This window comes from Leguminivora glycinivorella, chromosome 4, assembly GCF_023078275.1.
Source record: "Leguminivora glycinivorella isolate SPB_JAAS2020 chromosome 4, LegGlyc_1.1, whole genome shotgun sequence".
NCBI classification, from domain to species: Eukaryota; Metazoa; Arthropoda; class Insecta; order Lepidoptera; family Tortricidae; genus Leguminivora; species Leguminivora glycinivorella.
Genome location: NC_062974.1, coordinates 19,683,700 through 19,699,800, shown reverse-complemented (window position 1 = coordinate 19,699,800; position 16,101 = coordinate 19,683,700). Strand labels below are relative to the sequence as shown.

Below are 16,101 nucleotides of genomic sequence, written 5' to 3'. Positions count from 1 at the left end.
ATCGTTTGTCCCTTCCCCACGTATAGGTGTGATAGAAAGGGACGAACGAACTTTATAGGCTTGATAACTTTAGTTCGTTTATGATTAAGGGGGTAAGTCATTGTCGTATAAATTTATTTTGCTTGTCGTTCACAATTTTTCTTAACCGAGAAATGTATCCACCGTTGAAGAGTGATAGCTAAATAATTTGAGAACATGATTTAACAATTAAAAATACCCCCTGTATGTTGTTATCCTATAGATTAGGTTAAGGCCCACCTACAACCTAGAATGGTCACCGTGACATGCTTAGTCAAATTCTAGTTTTCAATTGCACTGATGTTCATGAACGTACTAAACGATAATTTTCGGTTTTAATGACTGAATTGTAAATTTATTCGTAAACGATATTTGTGCATGATAGTGAGAGGAACAGTAGATAGAGATATCATATGATAATGCCTTGAGTGAAGTGAATGTAGTGAAATATTTTGACAATGTGATTGTTCTGAAAAGCAATCCTGATGAAAGCAGGTAAGCAATTTTATTGTATATCACTCAAATAGGTACATATTAGAGATGCAATGAATAGTTGTTTGGCCGGATACCGGATACCATATATTCGGCCCAACCATCGGCCGAATATTGGTATCCGGCCGCCAAATATTCGGACAGTAGAATTTTACCTACAAGACCTACAATTTAAGCAGGGAGCGGGCGCGTCGTGCAGGTTTTGACTTATTTCGTAGTGAACTTCGCGCGGAGTCCGGTTTAGTTTAAATGTTTTTTTTTTTTATATATAATAAAGGGCTATGATTATAAGTATTATAACCTTAACTGTTTTATTTACATTTAATTTGTTTATCCCAAAATCATTCAATCAAAAATAGCACATCCGGTATCCGGCCGGATAGTACGTCACTATCCGGTATCCGGCCGAATATTAAAATAAGGGCCGAATAGGCCGGATACCGAATAGTAACCGAATATTCGGTGCATCTCTAGTACATATTAGAGGTATATTAGTTTTGACTCTACGTTTAACAAATTTATAGATCTTTCATTGGTTTGTTGATATTTTTTTATGATTTTCTTTTACAAAAGCTGAAAAATGGAGTCTTAATGGACTAATTAAGTGTAATAAATATAAATGCCTACCTATTGCCTAGTATAGTGGTTATGGTATGTCGGCCAAATACAGAATTATCGACATGACATTCTAACATTTTAAGTGACATTAGTTATAAAAACTTTTCGCCAACGAACCACAACGTTAGTTTGTTTTTTTAAATTAAACAAACGCTTAATTTCTCGTGTGCCGCTATATTTCTTTCATATATAATTTTCTCGTACGCGAATCTGCGTGCACGAGAAAACGTCCCACTTTTTCGATTGCTATAAAGCCGCTTTGTCAGTTTATTCATATAAAGATAGAAGCAAATCTCGCCTTAATGGTAATCGACAAAGTGGGACGTTTTATTAAACACACTCACATATATAAAACTTTCCAAGAATTCATTTAATTACCATTTGCGATAATTGTTATAGTTATAAGGTATACGAGATATTTTCTAATGAAAATGCATATGCAATTACAGATGTATTAGCACTGGCCTTGTTATGGCTGCTACCGGCCGTATGGGCGGGTGTTTTAAGAGATACCGAGGACGAGCCGTGCCGGAGCTACTCTCTCAACAACTTGATCTACCTCGACTGCTCTGACAGAGAACTCACAGAGTTGTCAGAGAATTTGGACTACGATGTACGTATGAAAACCTCAAAAATACATGTACAGAAATAATGATTTTAGAAATAAATGTGCTCTAAACAAAACAGGAATTCTTGTTATCTTTACAGATAGATTACTCTAAAACATGTTTTTTTTTTGTTACAGGCCCACGTTTTACTTCTCTCGAATAATAACTTCGAAAGTTTTCCCACCCAACTTGAAAAGTTTTCCTACGCAGAAAAAATAGACTTGTCAGGAAATCGACTGAGTCGCACGCTGCCAACATTTTTAGTGAATATGCCGCATTTACAGACTCTCAACCTGTCAAACAACAACTATGAAATCTGGATAAGTGAAATGCCGAACAGCAACATAAAATATTTGGACTTATCTAAGAATAAGATTACCCAAATACATGATGATTCCTTTAAACAAATGACGAGCTTGCACTATCTTGATTTATCAGAAAATAGAATTGACGACCTGCAGCCAACATTACTTGCTCAAGCAACCAATTTGCTTACTCTCAGTTTATCAAGAAATTCCTTCACAAATGTCCCCGCATTCCAATCGACCTCACTGAGAAGTCTTCATCTAAGTAACTGCCTCATAGGTAACCTTAACGTCGATTCGCTTACCAAAATGACCACTTTACTAGAAATCGACTTGTCTTTGAACCAAATTGAGAGCGTGCCGGACAATTTCCAGTCTCACACTTTGCAGAAATTAGATTTAAGCTATAACGAGATTTCCTCGCTTACTGGCCGCACCTTCTCGGCATTACCCAACCTTGCGGTATTGGACTTGAGAGGCAACGAGTTCAAAAAAGTTTGGTCTTCCGCGTACTTCTCCTCAAACCCGTATTTGAGGGAAATTTATGTAAAAGGAAACCGTTGGAGCTGTGATGGATTTGGCGTAAACTTGCTTCTTACATATGAGTACTTGACAAAGGAGCCGGCAAAGGTAGTGGACCCAGCTTCTTCATTGATATGTTACTCGCCCGCTAATGTGACACAATTGACATGGCAGAGGGCTTACATTGAGACATGGCACCGAAATGGGACATCCGAGGAGTCATATGTATTTATGGCTGTGATGGTTGGAGTGATCATTGGTGTTTTAATTACGTCAATTGTATGTCGAGGACTGATGTCTCTTAACAAACCGGAGCCGCCAAGACCAGAGCCCGCTGAAACTGCTGTTCTAAATGGTATAGGCGTGGCAACTAACCCCCGTGTTGAGTCCTTGATAATGAGAGTTCCTCTTCGTGAAGAAGATCTCCCTCCTTCTTATGACGAAGCGCTTCTGATGCCGCGATTGAACTCATCCTTTCATTCGCTACCCGACTTTGTGGACGAAATCGAAGAGCCTATAGAACGCAGACACCGCAGATCCAGGTCTATTGGAGACCTCACGGAATCGAGACCTAGAATGAATGACAGACGCTCAGTAAGACACACAGTTGAAATTCGTATAAACTAATAGATAAATGTCTCGGTATTTTATAAGTTAAATGTTATACCTATTTTGTTTTAAGTATATTAATTATATTCATACCAATATTAATTAAGTGTCATTCAGCTGCAAAAATAGTTGACGTTCCTTGTCCCTCTGCAAACAAATGTTTTTGCATGTGGTCTAGGTCTGCTTATACATAATGTTCTTAAAAATGTAACATTAAAATTACACTTTTAAATTGTGTACTCGTAGCGACATCTATTCGCACATCGTGGACAATATTTAATCAATAAACAAGCAGCCGAGAATGGAAGTAGATAACGTGAACGTCCTATAACTAGGATACTTTCAGATTCGTATTCGTACGACTAGATGGCGCTGTATAACATAGAAAGTGCTGTGTAATTTAATTTAATTTATATAGGAATACCATGAGTATTATTCACTTATCGATAACAATCAAGTGATGATATAAATGTCTTCATTGATTTAAATTGTAATACAATGAATTGGTTTGTATTGTATGTTTATGTAAGGTAATTTTAGTAACTTATTTTAAAAGTTAATTTATTAAACATGTTTTAATTTTATTGCAATTTATTTTTCATTTAATATTTACCCAGAAACTAGCCAGTCTTCCAATTATGGCCAGATTAGACCTACTTGCGATTTCTTATCTCTTTATCAATGATAACACGTCATGGATATAACTCATACTATGCAATCACCTGCTGAGCAACGCACGTGTTATCTATATACGAAATTTTTAAACAAAATTTTAAGATTTATTTAAAAACGTCACAAATAATCGCGCTGTGATCATCATCTGCATTACTTTGGAGTATTTGCGATAAAATAAATCTGTTATTTTTTTTGTACTGAAGTGTTATATGACTAAGCTTTCCTAGGAGGGTGTGGATCAGTGCACAAATGAAATAAGTGTAAAAAAACATATCTATGAACTATATGTGAATATGTTTTACTTATTGGAAAGGTGAAAGTAAACAAGGGCAATAACCGACCTTTTAGGTAACATTTTGGTAAGTTATTATTTAACTTACCTACTTATTTCTAAGGAAAACCTCTTGAAACTTCGTTAAAGATAAGCTTAGTTGTTTGACGTCTAATTCATAAATTACTGTAGATTACGAGGTACGAAAAATAATGATGTTTTTGGTCTATTCATTTAAATTTCAATAGTACCAATATTCACACCGTTGAATGAACATACAATTCGTCTAAGCTAACTTTGTGCCACTTTAAGGCCCACTTGCCTCTTAACTCGGGGTTAGTGGGCTGTCATCTGTCAAATTCCATATAAAATGGTGGGTAAAACCCTCCATATTCGTTGGTGCAAGTAGCCATAAGTAGGACAAAGTCAAAAAAGTGTCATTCTATTGTCATATATTCGGAGAAATGGCATGCAGAATTTAGCTGAGCCGACTTTCTACACAAGTCAAGTTTTTTTTTATATGATGAACTTACGAAAGATGAATTAAATTAGGATCAAAAGTTGAAAATTAAATTAAATATTAAATAAAAAAAATACATCCGGAACTAAAAATACTTAAACATTTTTACAGAAAGCACTGCAAAGCCTTCGACCTGTGATGAGTATAAGTACATGGGCTCTTGTAAATTATGCAATCAATATGCTCAAGAGTTGGTTCACGGCTCTGATAACGGGTATGTAGGCACGACCCAAATTTACCAACTTATCCTACAAACTCGCTTATATCAATAGCTGATAACATAGATAATATTGTTGTGTATATTCTTGCTATTTATTTTCTTTTTTTGTGGCTGCTGATACCTATGTTGATACTCTGTGGTAGTTGAACCCGGTCACAAATTAAAGTGAACAGTTTTGGCCAACTTTACGTGACCAGAAAATTGATTGATAAAAATATACCACGCAGGTGTTCATAGATCGACATTTATAGTAGACTTAGTACTGCCTACCCAGTTATATAATTACTAATTAAATTAATATCATTTCCGTTTAATTTCAGATAGGAATGTAACACTATGAATCATCAACTCGTACTTGTGACAGCATGTCTTGTGCTACCTTTGCTGACACGAAGTTCGACTACATTTTTGGATTTCGATGGCATAAATTCTAATGAATTGTGTTTTTCCTGCACATGCAATGATGATAGAACTAATGTCGACTGTTCAAGAAGAGGACTCACTGATATACCGGAAGGATCTGGTGATATGGTAAACAACATCTTGATTAAATGTATACATATGTGGACAGTTCGTCTTATTTTGTAACTAACCAGTTTATGTTTACTTTCAGGTACAGAAGCTGAATATTTCAAATAATGAAATATCAATCTTTCCATCAAACTTAAGCAGATTCTATAACTTGGTCACCCTGGATATCAGTTCGAATCTGCTGAAAGAGTTGCCAGAAAATGCGTTCCAAAATCTTACCAAATTAGAATCACTAAACTTATCCAGCAATGAATTCGAAGAATGGTTTCACTTGAACCCAAATTACTTCATCAAACAGGCCGTGCACTTGAAAACGTTGGATTTATCGCGTAACAAATTTAGGACACTTGGAAATTTGGCAAATCAAGAATTGTTGATAAGTTCTTCGTTGGAAACATTAATCTTGAACGATTGCGAAATCGAATCCATACACGGCAGATCCCCATTAGGTGGGCTTGATAACCTAAGAGTGCTCAAATTGAACAACAATCCGTTGTTGAGAATTCAAGGCATCGTATCAACTACTTTGAAAAGTCTTTACTTGAGCAATTGCCTCCTCACTACGATTGGTCAGAATGATCTCCTATACTTACCATCTTTAATATATTTGAGATTGTCACGAAACTTCAGGTTAGATTTATCAACAGCAAGTACACATTTGTTTTCAGATTCCATTAAATACCTAGACATTTCATATTGTAACATTATGCAGCCCAGCTTACAAGGGTTCCCAAATTTAAGAAAAGTGTTAATCAATCACAATATGATTAGGTACTTACGAAGTAATGAATTCATAAATAATAGTAAGCTGGAACATTTGGACTTGTCGTATAATAACATTGGTTCTCTAAGGTCGGACACCTTCAAAGGGCTCAGCATATTAAAATATTTAGACTTATCGTGGAATGAAATTGCTAATGTACCTGAAGACAGTTTATTAGACATGCCGTCACTGACATACATTAATCTTTCGAGAAATTATTTGACAAGAGTTGGACATTTGAGATCTTTATCCGTGAACACGGTGGACATGAGTCAATGCGAAATCACAACCATAGGAAAGGACTCGTTTGAAGGATTACAATCATTAGTCGATATAAATCTCTCTCACAACTTATTGTCACATATCCCTGACAGTATTTCATCAAACACACTCCAATATTTAAATTTGAACTACAATAGAATTAGTGCCATAAGTAACTACACATTTTTTATGTTACCAAGGTTGACGGGATTAGGTGTTATTGGAAATAGATTCACTGTTATTTGGAGCAGGGAACATTTCCAATCAAATCCGTATTTAGAGCGGTTGGATCTTAGTGACAATATGTGGCGTTGTGATTGCACTGATGATAACATGTATGATTTTTTCGAGTTTGTGACCTTAGAACCTAATAAAAAAGAGGAATCTTATAATTTAATTTGCAACAGTCCTTCCAATGTTGTTGGACGAACTTGGTTAGAAGCATGCTACTACACATGGAATCCCACTGAAAGCAGGTCTAGCCCGGATAGCGTCATCTGGTTTATTATTATTATGATAATAGGTTTGGCCTTGTGTCTTATCTTAGTTAATACCATCAAACGATCTATGAAACGCCGTATGGCGTCAATACAAGCAGAGCGTGAAAGGCAAGTGGAAGAAGCGAGAGATAGGTTAAGACAGCTGCGGATGAGAGCGGAGCAGGAAGCACTCTGCAATGCCCCGGACCCTCGAGATTTGGTCGCACCACCATCTTACGACGAAGCTCTCTCAATGCCGAAATTGAACGCATCCTGTCGTTCTCTGTGCGAAGTTGGAACTGAGAAAACTAAAAGGAAGAAAGGGCGGAGAAAAACAAAGTCCAGTGGAGACTTGCTTGAAGAGACGGAAAGAAATGGAGATGTGACAATTCTGAATGATTTGGATCGTAGTGAGACGCCTGACAGCAGTCGCAGACGAAGTCGTAGAAGGCGACCAGCTAGGTATGGCAGTCATGAAATAACTGAGCTAGAACATTCGCCAGGAGCTCGGCGGCGACGTATGTCGGAATACATCGGAGACGGCGCCGACGGTGACACAGAAGACAGCGTCACTGTAGAAGTAGAGGCGGAAGTGGAGAGGCCACTACGGCCTAGAAATCGGAGGCATTCTGTTGATGACGACGACCTAAGAGAAAGTAATTTTTAAAAATGTCCTGGTAATATAAGTCAAGTAATTATACGTAGATGTATGAAATGAACTTGCAATGCTTTTAAGACAAAGGTAACTAACCCTAAGGTAGGTACCCAAAAAAATTATTTTTTCTTACAAAAACAAGACAGGTTGCTTAGAATTATGAATAATGCATGAAATATGAGTTTCGCTTACATATTTATACCCCTAAATCCTAAATAACTGGTTATTCTGTTAAAAAAAATGAGTTACTATTGGTAAATATCTTCGTAAATAACATACTTCCCTTCGTTATAAACCAGTTTAATTAAGACTATAGCCGAAGTATCTAAGTAGGTACCTAATTTAATGTTTGAATAAGAAGTCAGAACTACAATTGCCTTTTGTTTTGTTTTTTTTTTTTTAATTATTTTTATGAGTACCTGTATGTATATCCTATAACAAATTGTGTAGATTTTGTTTTGTAATATAGGGAGGAAAGTAGTCGCTGTTTGTAATTTTATGTAAAGCGGTCGTCCACATTTATTTATTTATTATTTATTTATTTATATATAGTTTTTTCCCCTCACTAGCTCGGAAACACGTGTTTTGTCCTTTAATACCAGCGGGTAAAAACGCATTTTATCCACTAGTGGGTAAAGTAATTTGACCTTGAATAAAGTCAAATTAACTGGTTTAAAATTGATAAAAGTAGGTGAATCTAGTAATAAAGATGATTTACCACCTGTGGAACTACTGGAAGCAGTGATAAACGCATTTTTTGCGTTGTTGTTTCCTCGCTGTAGTGAGGGGAAAAGTTTTGTGTTACACTCGGGTGCAAATGTATTTTACTTCTCGTGTGTTAAAAAACTCGCAAGTTCAGGATTCTATTCTCGAACCACTCGCTTCGCTCGTGGTTCAACTATAGAATCCTTTCACTTGCTCGTTTTTCAATTCCACACTCGGCGTTAAAATACAACTTTGCCCCCTTGTATAACAAATAACTATTATTAACCTACCATGGTATTTTATTTATACGTTTTATTGTGGCGTCAGCGTCACGGTCTCAGTCATTTGATGTTATACAATTATAAGAGATGTCTTAAATGTTTAAGCGAATTTGTGCTATAAAAGTCTGGACCAGATATTTTAGTGCAATATTAATGTGAAATAAATTTCAATAAATTATATAAATACATCCGAAAATATTATTCTAACCGAGGTACCTTTTCGTATGTAAATCAGGTTAAGTACTTGTCTTGTTACGGTACTCGTTGCATGTAATCCTGCTATATTTTATTTATTTATTTGAACGCCATCTATCCACAATTCTGAAAACCACTTTTGCATTAGGGTATATTAGAGCATAACCTCGTGCTTGCAGCGCCATCTATCGAAGTTGTAGTCCAACAATAAACCAAACATAGTGTCAATAATGGCCGTAGAAGTCTCTCGAGCTGCCAACAGATGGCGCGACGTTTGCACCAACGGACGAAGCAACGTCACAGGCTATCAACATGGCGCCTACCTAGTTTCCATAATGGCCGCAAGAGGGCGCTCGTGAGTCACAACAATGGCGTCAGCATTCCCGCCAAAACGGACCAATCAGCGGTGTTCGTACCAATCGCACCATGATTCCTGCAGCGTGATTGGCCGAGGCAACTGTGGTCACATTATTGGAGGGAAGTGCCTGTTCCAGCCGTTGCGAAAATTCATTCCAACGCGTTCATTCCGGGCTGAACTTTTGTAGATTAAAGAAGTGCGAAGTGTTGGTGTAAAATTAGTGCTAAAAGATAAGTACTAGATTTAGTCCTTATTGTAATTGCTATGTCGTTGTTAGATTTTGCTTTAGTATCTAACGGCTTTTAGTTGCTATCTTTGTCGTACAGTTAAATAACGGTCGTTTTCATAATTGGCATTAAATATAGCGTTTTGTTTTTAACGGTTAAGCTATTGTGATAGCAATTGCGTTTATAACTTGTGTAGTGAATTTACGCTGTTTAATAAAGATATTTCGAAGTTACAAGTTACTACTTCAACTCGATTAAGGTCTTCATCTAGTTTTGTGGTTTAGATTGTTTAAAATCCGGTTTATTAATTGTACTACCTTTCTAGCATCACAATTAATACTAGAGTACCTAGGTGTCTTGATTTTATGACCTACCTTATTATTATTTAAGAATGCTAGACTATAATTCACGATAATGGTTTATTGTTGCTTCCTTAACTGTGATTGTTAAATGATTTATTTAATAAACGTGCATTTGGTTATTAATCGGTGTTAATAAAAAAAATATACCTGGCCTAATGGTTTTCCTTATTTTAAATCAACATCAGTAAAATACCCTAATTAAATTCATTCTCAGTTTTATAGCAGTAGTTAGCAGATATATTGGTTTTGCGGTTAGTAAATGAGTAGGCGTAGGGAGGGTCAAGTAAATGACTCGATCAGGTATTGGATTATGACATCTTTACTAACAATTGTTTAACATTTTCAGAAGTGGGATGGATTCGCGTAGTAGAAGCAGGTCCCGGAGTCCGGTGCGATGGGACAACACGCGACTGGAACGCCGAGATCGGAGCAGCAGTACCCGGAGGCGCAGTCGTGAACGTGCACCGAGGCGCTGGGCTCCCTGGCGGCCGCGAGAATCTGTGGATCGCGAGTCGCCTGCTGCGTTGGATGAACCTGGTAGGATCAATCCAAATTATTATGGGGTAATGGTGAAACCTGACATCATCCCGGAGTTTGATCCTGAAAAGTCGGAGCTGCCAGCGCAACAATGGCTCAACAAAATCGAACAACTGGGCGCAATTCACGGTTGGTCTGATAGCGTTAAGAGTTATTATATGCAGTCACGCCTGTCGGGTCTAGCTAAACTATGGCATAATGCCTTGCGCAGTTACGAAATGACGTGGCTTGAGTGGAAGGAACGGATTCTTGAGGCCTTCCCTCAAAACCTGGATTATGCTGAGGCTCTTAAGGAAATGATTAATAGAAAGAAACTATACAGCGAGACAATGACCCATTACTTTTATTCTAAATGCAACATGTTAACTAAATGTGAGATCACTGGTGATAAGGCTGTTTCTTGTTTGATAGAAGGGTTACCATTTCACTTAAAAACCTCAGCTAGAGCAGGTAACTACAGAACTCCTGGCGAGTTGTACTCTCAGTTCTTGTGTATGAATGACGAGAAAAAGGTACCTCCAAGCAAGCACTTTTCAGCGCGCAGTAGAGACTTTAACTCTTCTGGTACATCAAAGGAAGTCGCTGCAGGAGACCAGAAGGCTGCATCATCATCATCAGCAAACAAGACATCCGTCACCTGTTTCTTATGCAAGGAATCAGGTCATGTCGTGCGGTCCTGTCCGAAGAATCCCAACGCTGTTAGATGCGATGTCTGCGGGAAGACGAACCATAAAACGGAGCAGTGTTTCCGGAAGACTTCGGTGAACCTTGTCGACTCTCAGGTAAATGATTGCTATTATAAAAACATCAGTTTAAATGGTGCCGAGGTAAGAGCCTATTTAGACTCGGGAGCCAGGCGGAATTTGATAACAATGGAGTGCGCTCGTAAACTCAATCTTGATTTAAAACCGTGTAATATGTACATAAGTGGGCTTCACGGGCCATCAGTTAACTGTTGTGGTAAGGTATCTGTAGAGTTTATTATTGACGGGATTAAAGTTACATCGGAAGCACTGGTGGTCAACATTCCCTTGAAAGGAGCCGATGTCTTTGTAGGTCAGCCAATCCTCAATAATGCATCGTACAGGTTAGTTATTCAAGGATCAACGGTTACCTTCGAGAAGAGCATGGAGCCTACCAACGAGGAGGTAGTTCACATCAGTTCAATCCAAGCAGATGCAGAAGTTTCTAAGGTGAGATTAGTTTGTTCTTCAGATACTGTTGTTTCCGCTAATACGGCTCAATTTGTGGAGACTGATAGTGACGATGTTCTGCAAGATGCGACCGTATTGTTTGTTGATGCTCGTTCTTGTAGTTTTAATGACATTGAGTACAGCATTCCCTCTTCTCTTTACTGTTCTCCAGTAAATTCTGTCTTGGTCATTAATCAAAGTACTCGTCCTCTTCTCTCTCTCTTTCGCCGCGATGGTGACATCGAGGTCCACACAGATGCCAGTAGCAGAGGTTTAGCGGGTATACTCTTCCAAAAGCAAGACGGTAATTTAAAACCCATATCCTACTTTAGCCGAAAAACGAGCAAAGAAGAATCAATGTATCATTCTTACGAGCTGGAGACATTGGCGGTCGTGGAATCATTAAGAAGATTTCGGATCTACTTGGCAGGTAACCACTTTAAAGTCATCACAGATTGCTCTGCGGTGCGGTACACCTTCCAGAAAAAGGATTTAACACCTAGGATAGCACGATGGTGGCTACTCATTCAGGAATATGACATGGAAGTAGAACATAAACCTGGTAAGTCTCATAGTCACGTAGACGCCCTTAGCAGGAGTCCAGTCGAGCCTCCAGAAGTGATTGATATCAATATTATTGATGTTTTTGATTGGATTGTCTGTCTTCAAAATCAGGATGAAAAGATTCGTATAATCAAAACTAAACTAGAATCAGGACAGGCGGAGCCTGATATTAAAAATAATTATAAGTTAAAAGAAGAGCGGTTGTATAGAGTAATTGCAGGTGATAAAGAAAGATTAGTTGTACCTAAGTACGGTAGGTGGAATGTAATGCGCAAATTTCATGACAGTATTGGACATCCCGGGTTAAAACGCTGCGAACAGATCATCAAGGATACATTTTGGTTCCCTAGTATGACTAGATTCATACGTAAGTATGTAAACTCATGTTTAGATTGCCTGTACAAGAGGAGTCAGTATGGGCGAGCTGAAGGCGAGCTTCACCCGATTGAGAAGATTGCGGAGCCATTGCACACAGTGCACATAGATCACCTGGGACCGTTCTGCAAGAGCCGTGCAGGTAACTCTTATTTATTGATGATTGTAGATTCCTTCACCAAGTTCACTTGGGCTGTTCCTGTGAAAACTACGAGGGCTCGTGAGGTAATAAGTTCTCTAAGTAATATATTTTGTTCGTTTGGATACCCGAAACGAATAATATCAGACAGCGGTTCCTGTTTTAAGAGCAAGAGTTTCAAACAATTCTGCCTGGACAACTTTATCAAACACATCGTTAATGCAGTAGCGTGCCCTCGCGCTAACGGACAGGTCGAAAGGTATAACCGTACATTATTAGATTCTTTAAATACCAGCGTGGACAACGAGAGAGACTGGGATACGAAGCTGCCTGATGTAACTTGGGGTATGAACAATCTTCAGAGTTCGTCTACTGGATTTACTCCTTTTAAATTAATGTTTAGCGCGAGCCGCAGTAGATATCAAGCAATAGCGGGCAATTCTTTTGACGACGAACAGACTGCACAGCAAACTCGGAGCACCGCGTCAGGTAATCTAAAAAGAACGGCAGAAGTCATGCAGAAATATTTCAATGCGAAGCGGAAACGACCAACGAAGTACAAGGTAAATGATTTAGTACTATGGAAAGGTGCGGCCGACAGAAACATCAACGTGAGGCGAAAACTGAAAGAGAAATTTAGTGGACCATATAAAATTATAAAAGTGGCTGGCAATGACAGGTATGTAATTACTTCACTGAAAGGCGTAAAAGGCTATAAGCGATTTGAAGCTTTAGTATCCTCTGACTCGATAAAGAAGTTTCAAAAGGATACTGATGCTCCAGAAAGCAGTTCTGATGACAGTCAGGTAGACAGTACAGAGGAATTAATTGATTTGCTGGAAGGATAAATTAACATTGGTTATCTCTATTGGTCATGAACTGAAATATCGTTGATGTTCTAAAACAGGAGTAATTAAATGAAAGGATAATGTGGCTATTTGAATAAATTATTTGTGGTAATTAAATGAAAGGAAAATATGGCTATTATATTGGGTAAATTTCTGGATGAAATGGTTTATTATTGGATTTGTCATGGTTTATATTGGAAATGTTATATTTTAATGGATATATAAACGGTTTGAGTATAAATGGATATATAATTGGTTGTCAATGACAAATTGTTGGAAAATTAAATGGGATGAAAGATGAAATTAAAATTGCATTTAACACACATCTGTTGGTTGTAAAAATCAGATAATCCTTGTTCCTTTTCTTTCTTTGCAGAGTCGCAAAGTCGTCAGGATGGACGAGTGTCAATAATGGCCGTAGAAGTCTCTCGAGCTGCCAACAGATGGCGCGACGTTTGCACCAACGGACGAAGCAACGTCACAGGCTATCAACATGGCGCCTACCTAGTTTCCATAATGGCCGCAAGAGGGCGCTCGTGAGTCACAACAATGGCGTCAGCATTCCCGCCAAAACGGACCAATCAGCGGTGTTCGTACCAATCGCACCATGATTCCTGCAGCGTGATTGGCCGAGGCAACTGTGGTCACATTATTGGAGGGAAGTGCCTGTTCCAGCCGTTGCGAAAATTCATTCCAACGCGTTCATTCCGGGCTGAACTTTTGTAGATTAAAGAAGTGCGAAGTGTTGGTGTAAAATTAGTGCTAAAAGATAAGTACTAGATTTAGTCCTTATTGTAATTGCTATGTCGTTGTTAGATTTTGCTATGTGTTGATTTTGCTTTAGTATCTAACGGCTTTTAGTTGCTATCTTTGTCGTACAGTTAAATAACGGTCGTTTTCATAATTGGCATTAAATATAGCGTTTTGTTTTTAACGGTTAAGCTATTGTGATAGCAATTGCGTTTATAACTTGTGTAGTGAATTTACGCTGTTTAATAAAGATATTTCGAAGTTACAAGTTACTACTTCAACTCGATTAAGGTCTTCATCTAGTTTTGTGGTTTAGATTGTTTAAAATCCGGTTTATTAATTGTACTACCTTTCTAGCATCACAATTAATACTAGAGTACCTAGGTGTCTTGATTTTATGACCTACCTTATTATTATTTAAGAATGCTAGACTATAATTCACGATAATGGTTTATTGTTGCTTCCTTAACTGTGATTGTTAAATGATTTATTTAATAAACGTGCATTTGGTTATTAATCGGTGTTAATAAAAAAAATATACCTGGCCTAATGGTTTTCCTTATTTTAAATCAACATCAGTAAAATACCCTAATTAAATTCATTCTCAGTTTTATAGCAGTAGTTAGCAGATATATTGGTTTTGCGGTTAGTAAATGAGTAGGCGTAGGGAGGGTCAAGTAAATGACTCGATCAGGTATTGGATTATGACATCTTTACTAACAATTGTTTAACAATATAGTAATAGATGTCGTTAGTCGACAATTTATATTAGATTTCAAGTTCTATACTTTGACAAGCATTTTGACAAGCAACTAAAGAGGTTTTTGCAACCACTTGATTGATGGTTTTGTGTCTTTATAGTCTTTACCATTTTGGTTCTATTTAATCTTCTTCTATAGTAAGGTTTGATTCTTTCAGATTGATATTAATTAAGTAATTTTCATAAGGTACAGCGGGACAAATCTCGACTTCGGGGCCAAAGATGGAAAAATGGACCACTTAGTTACATTTGCCCCCAAGTCGAGATTTGCCTCGCTGTTCCTTAATTTATTTCGTGTCAAATTTTGTTTGAATATATTCATACATCTTTTACGGTGTGATTATTCTGATTATGGGATCTTGCCTATTTTAAAATATTTACACATACCTACTTATTTGGTTCATCCGTTCAGTACATTGGCCTTGCTAAGAAAAAAAGGGTAATTTCGCAGGCTATTATTTCTTCTAGTTTAATAAATATATATTTGCCATTTTCATCCCAATTTTTAAGTTACTGCACTTTTTCGCAAATCGCTTTTTTCACTTTTTCATAGGTAAAGCATATCATATACTGGTAGACATTAGAACTGCTTAGTTAGATAACGTTTAGTAATACATGGACATTAAAAGATTTCAAAAAAAAATCTTAGCTCGGTCTACAGTATCATGACCTGCTCACGACATGACAGCCAATTCATTTTCTAGCTTCGATCATTCCGATCATCAGATCATCACGTACTTCACTGAAAGTCCTCGTTGAGGCAAGATAGGAATATAGGTAAGTGAAACAACTAAGTCTTGACCAACTGTTTATATCATTTGTATTGATTACTTTAAAATACATTAATCTTCTCCTTAACGATCTACTTTCTTATTTTGTTCTGTTCATTGATTTATAAAAAAAACTTACATGAAACCAAAATTAAAAGTGATTAAATGTCAACAATATACAAGCTCAATGATCGAAAATAAGTGATCAATATACAGAAATCATGAGATGGAAATTTAAATAGGCGTATACATAAAAAAAATGTATAGATTACTAAAATTATTGGTATCACATTCTTAAATACTAAACTCAATAGCATAACTTAGAGGAACTTATGTTTAGCCAGACCGATAAAAAATAAATCTCTAGTAAGAAGACAGAGAGTTCATAACATAGCCAGCTCCAATTTCTATAGGGGCCCAATTTGAGCCGAGAAGGAGGACAAAGGAAAAGCCGCTACTGTTATCAATAATATTTATACATAAATGGATG

At 37.3% G+C, this 16,101-nt stretch overlaps 2 protein-coding genes across 3 annotated transcripts; both read left to right on the top strand.

The window, feature by feature from the left end:
* The first annotated feature begins 276 nt into the window (after positions 1-276).
* LOC125225455 (podocan-like protein 1) lies at positions 277-3,762 on the top strand. Its single transcript, XM_048129190.1, has 3 exons — positions 277-513; positions 1,578-1,741; positions 1,874-3,762. The coding sequence occupies exons 1-3, from the start codon at positions 504-506 to the stop codon at positions 3,188-3,190; spliced, it is 1,491 nt and encodes a 496-aa protein (XP_047985147.1). The 5' UTR covers positions 277-503; the 3' UTR covers positions 3,191-3,762.
* Positions 3,763-3,904: 142 nt separating this feature from the next.
* Positions 3,905-8,064, top strand: LOC125225454 (insulin-like growth factor-binding protein complex acid labile subunit). Of its 2 annotated transcripts, XM_048129187.1 has the most exons (4): positions 3,905-4,206; positions 4,750-4,852; positions 5,179-5,389; positions 5,472-8,064. In XM_048129187.1, the coding sequence occupies exons 3-4, from the start codon at positions 5,195-5,197 to the stop codon at positions 7,557-7,559; spliced, it is 2,283 nt and encodes a 760-aa protein (XP_047985144.1). In that variant the 5' UTR covers positions 3,905-4,206; positions 4,750-4,852; positions 5,179-5,194; the 3' UTR covers positions 7,560-8,064. The 2 variants fall into 2 exon arrangements, with proteins under 2 accessions (XP_047985144.1, XP_047985145.1); XM_048129188.1 differs by lacking the exon at positions 4,750-4,852.
* The last annotated feature ends 8,037 nt before the right edge of the window (positions 8,065-16,101 follow it).

Coding starts and splice junctions, on each gene's coding strand:
- LOC125225455 (XM_048129190.1), top strand. Junction 1,742..1,873: donor CAGAGAATTTGGACTACGAT/GTACGTATGAAA, acceptor TTTTTGTTACAG/GCCCACGTTTTACTTCTCTC.
- LOC125225454 (XM_048129188.1), top strand. CDS start 5,195: ATGAATCATCAACTCGTACTTGTGACAGCATGTCTTGTGCTACCTTTG. Junction 5,390..5,471: donor CGGAAGGATCTGGTGATATG/GTAAACAACATC, acceptor GTTTACTTTCAG/GTACAGAAGCTGAATATTTC.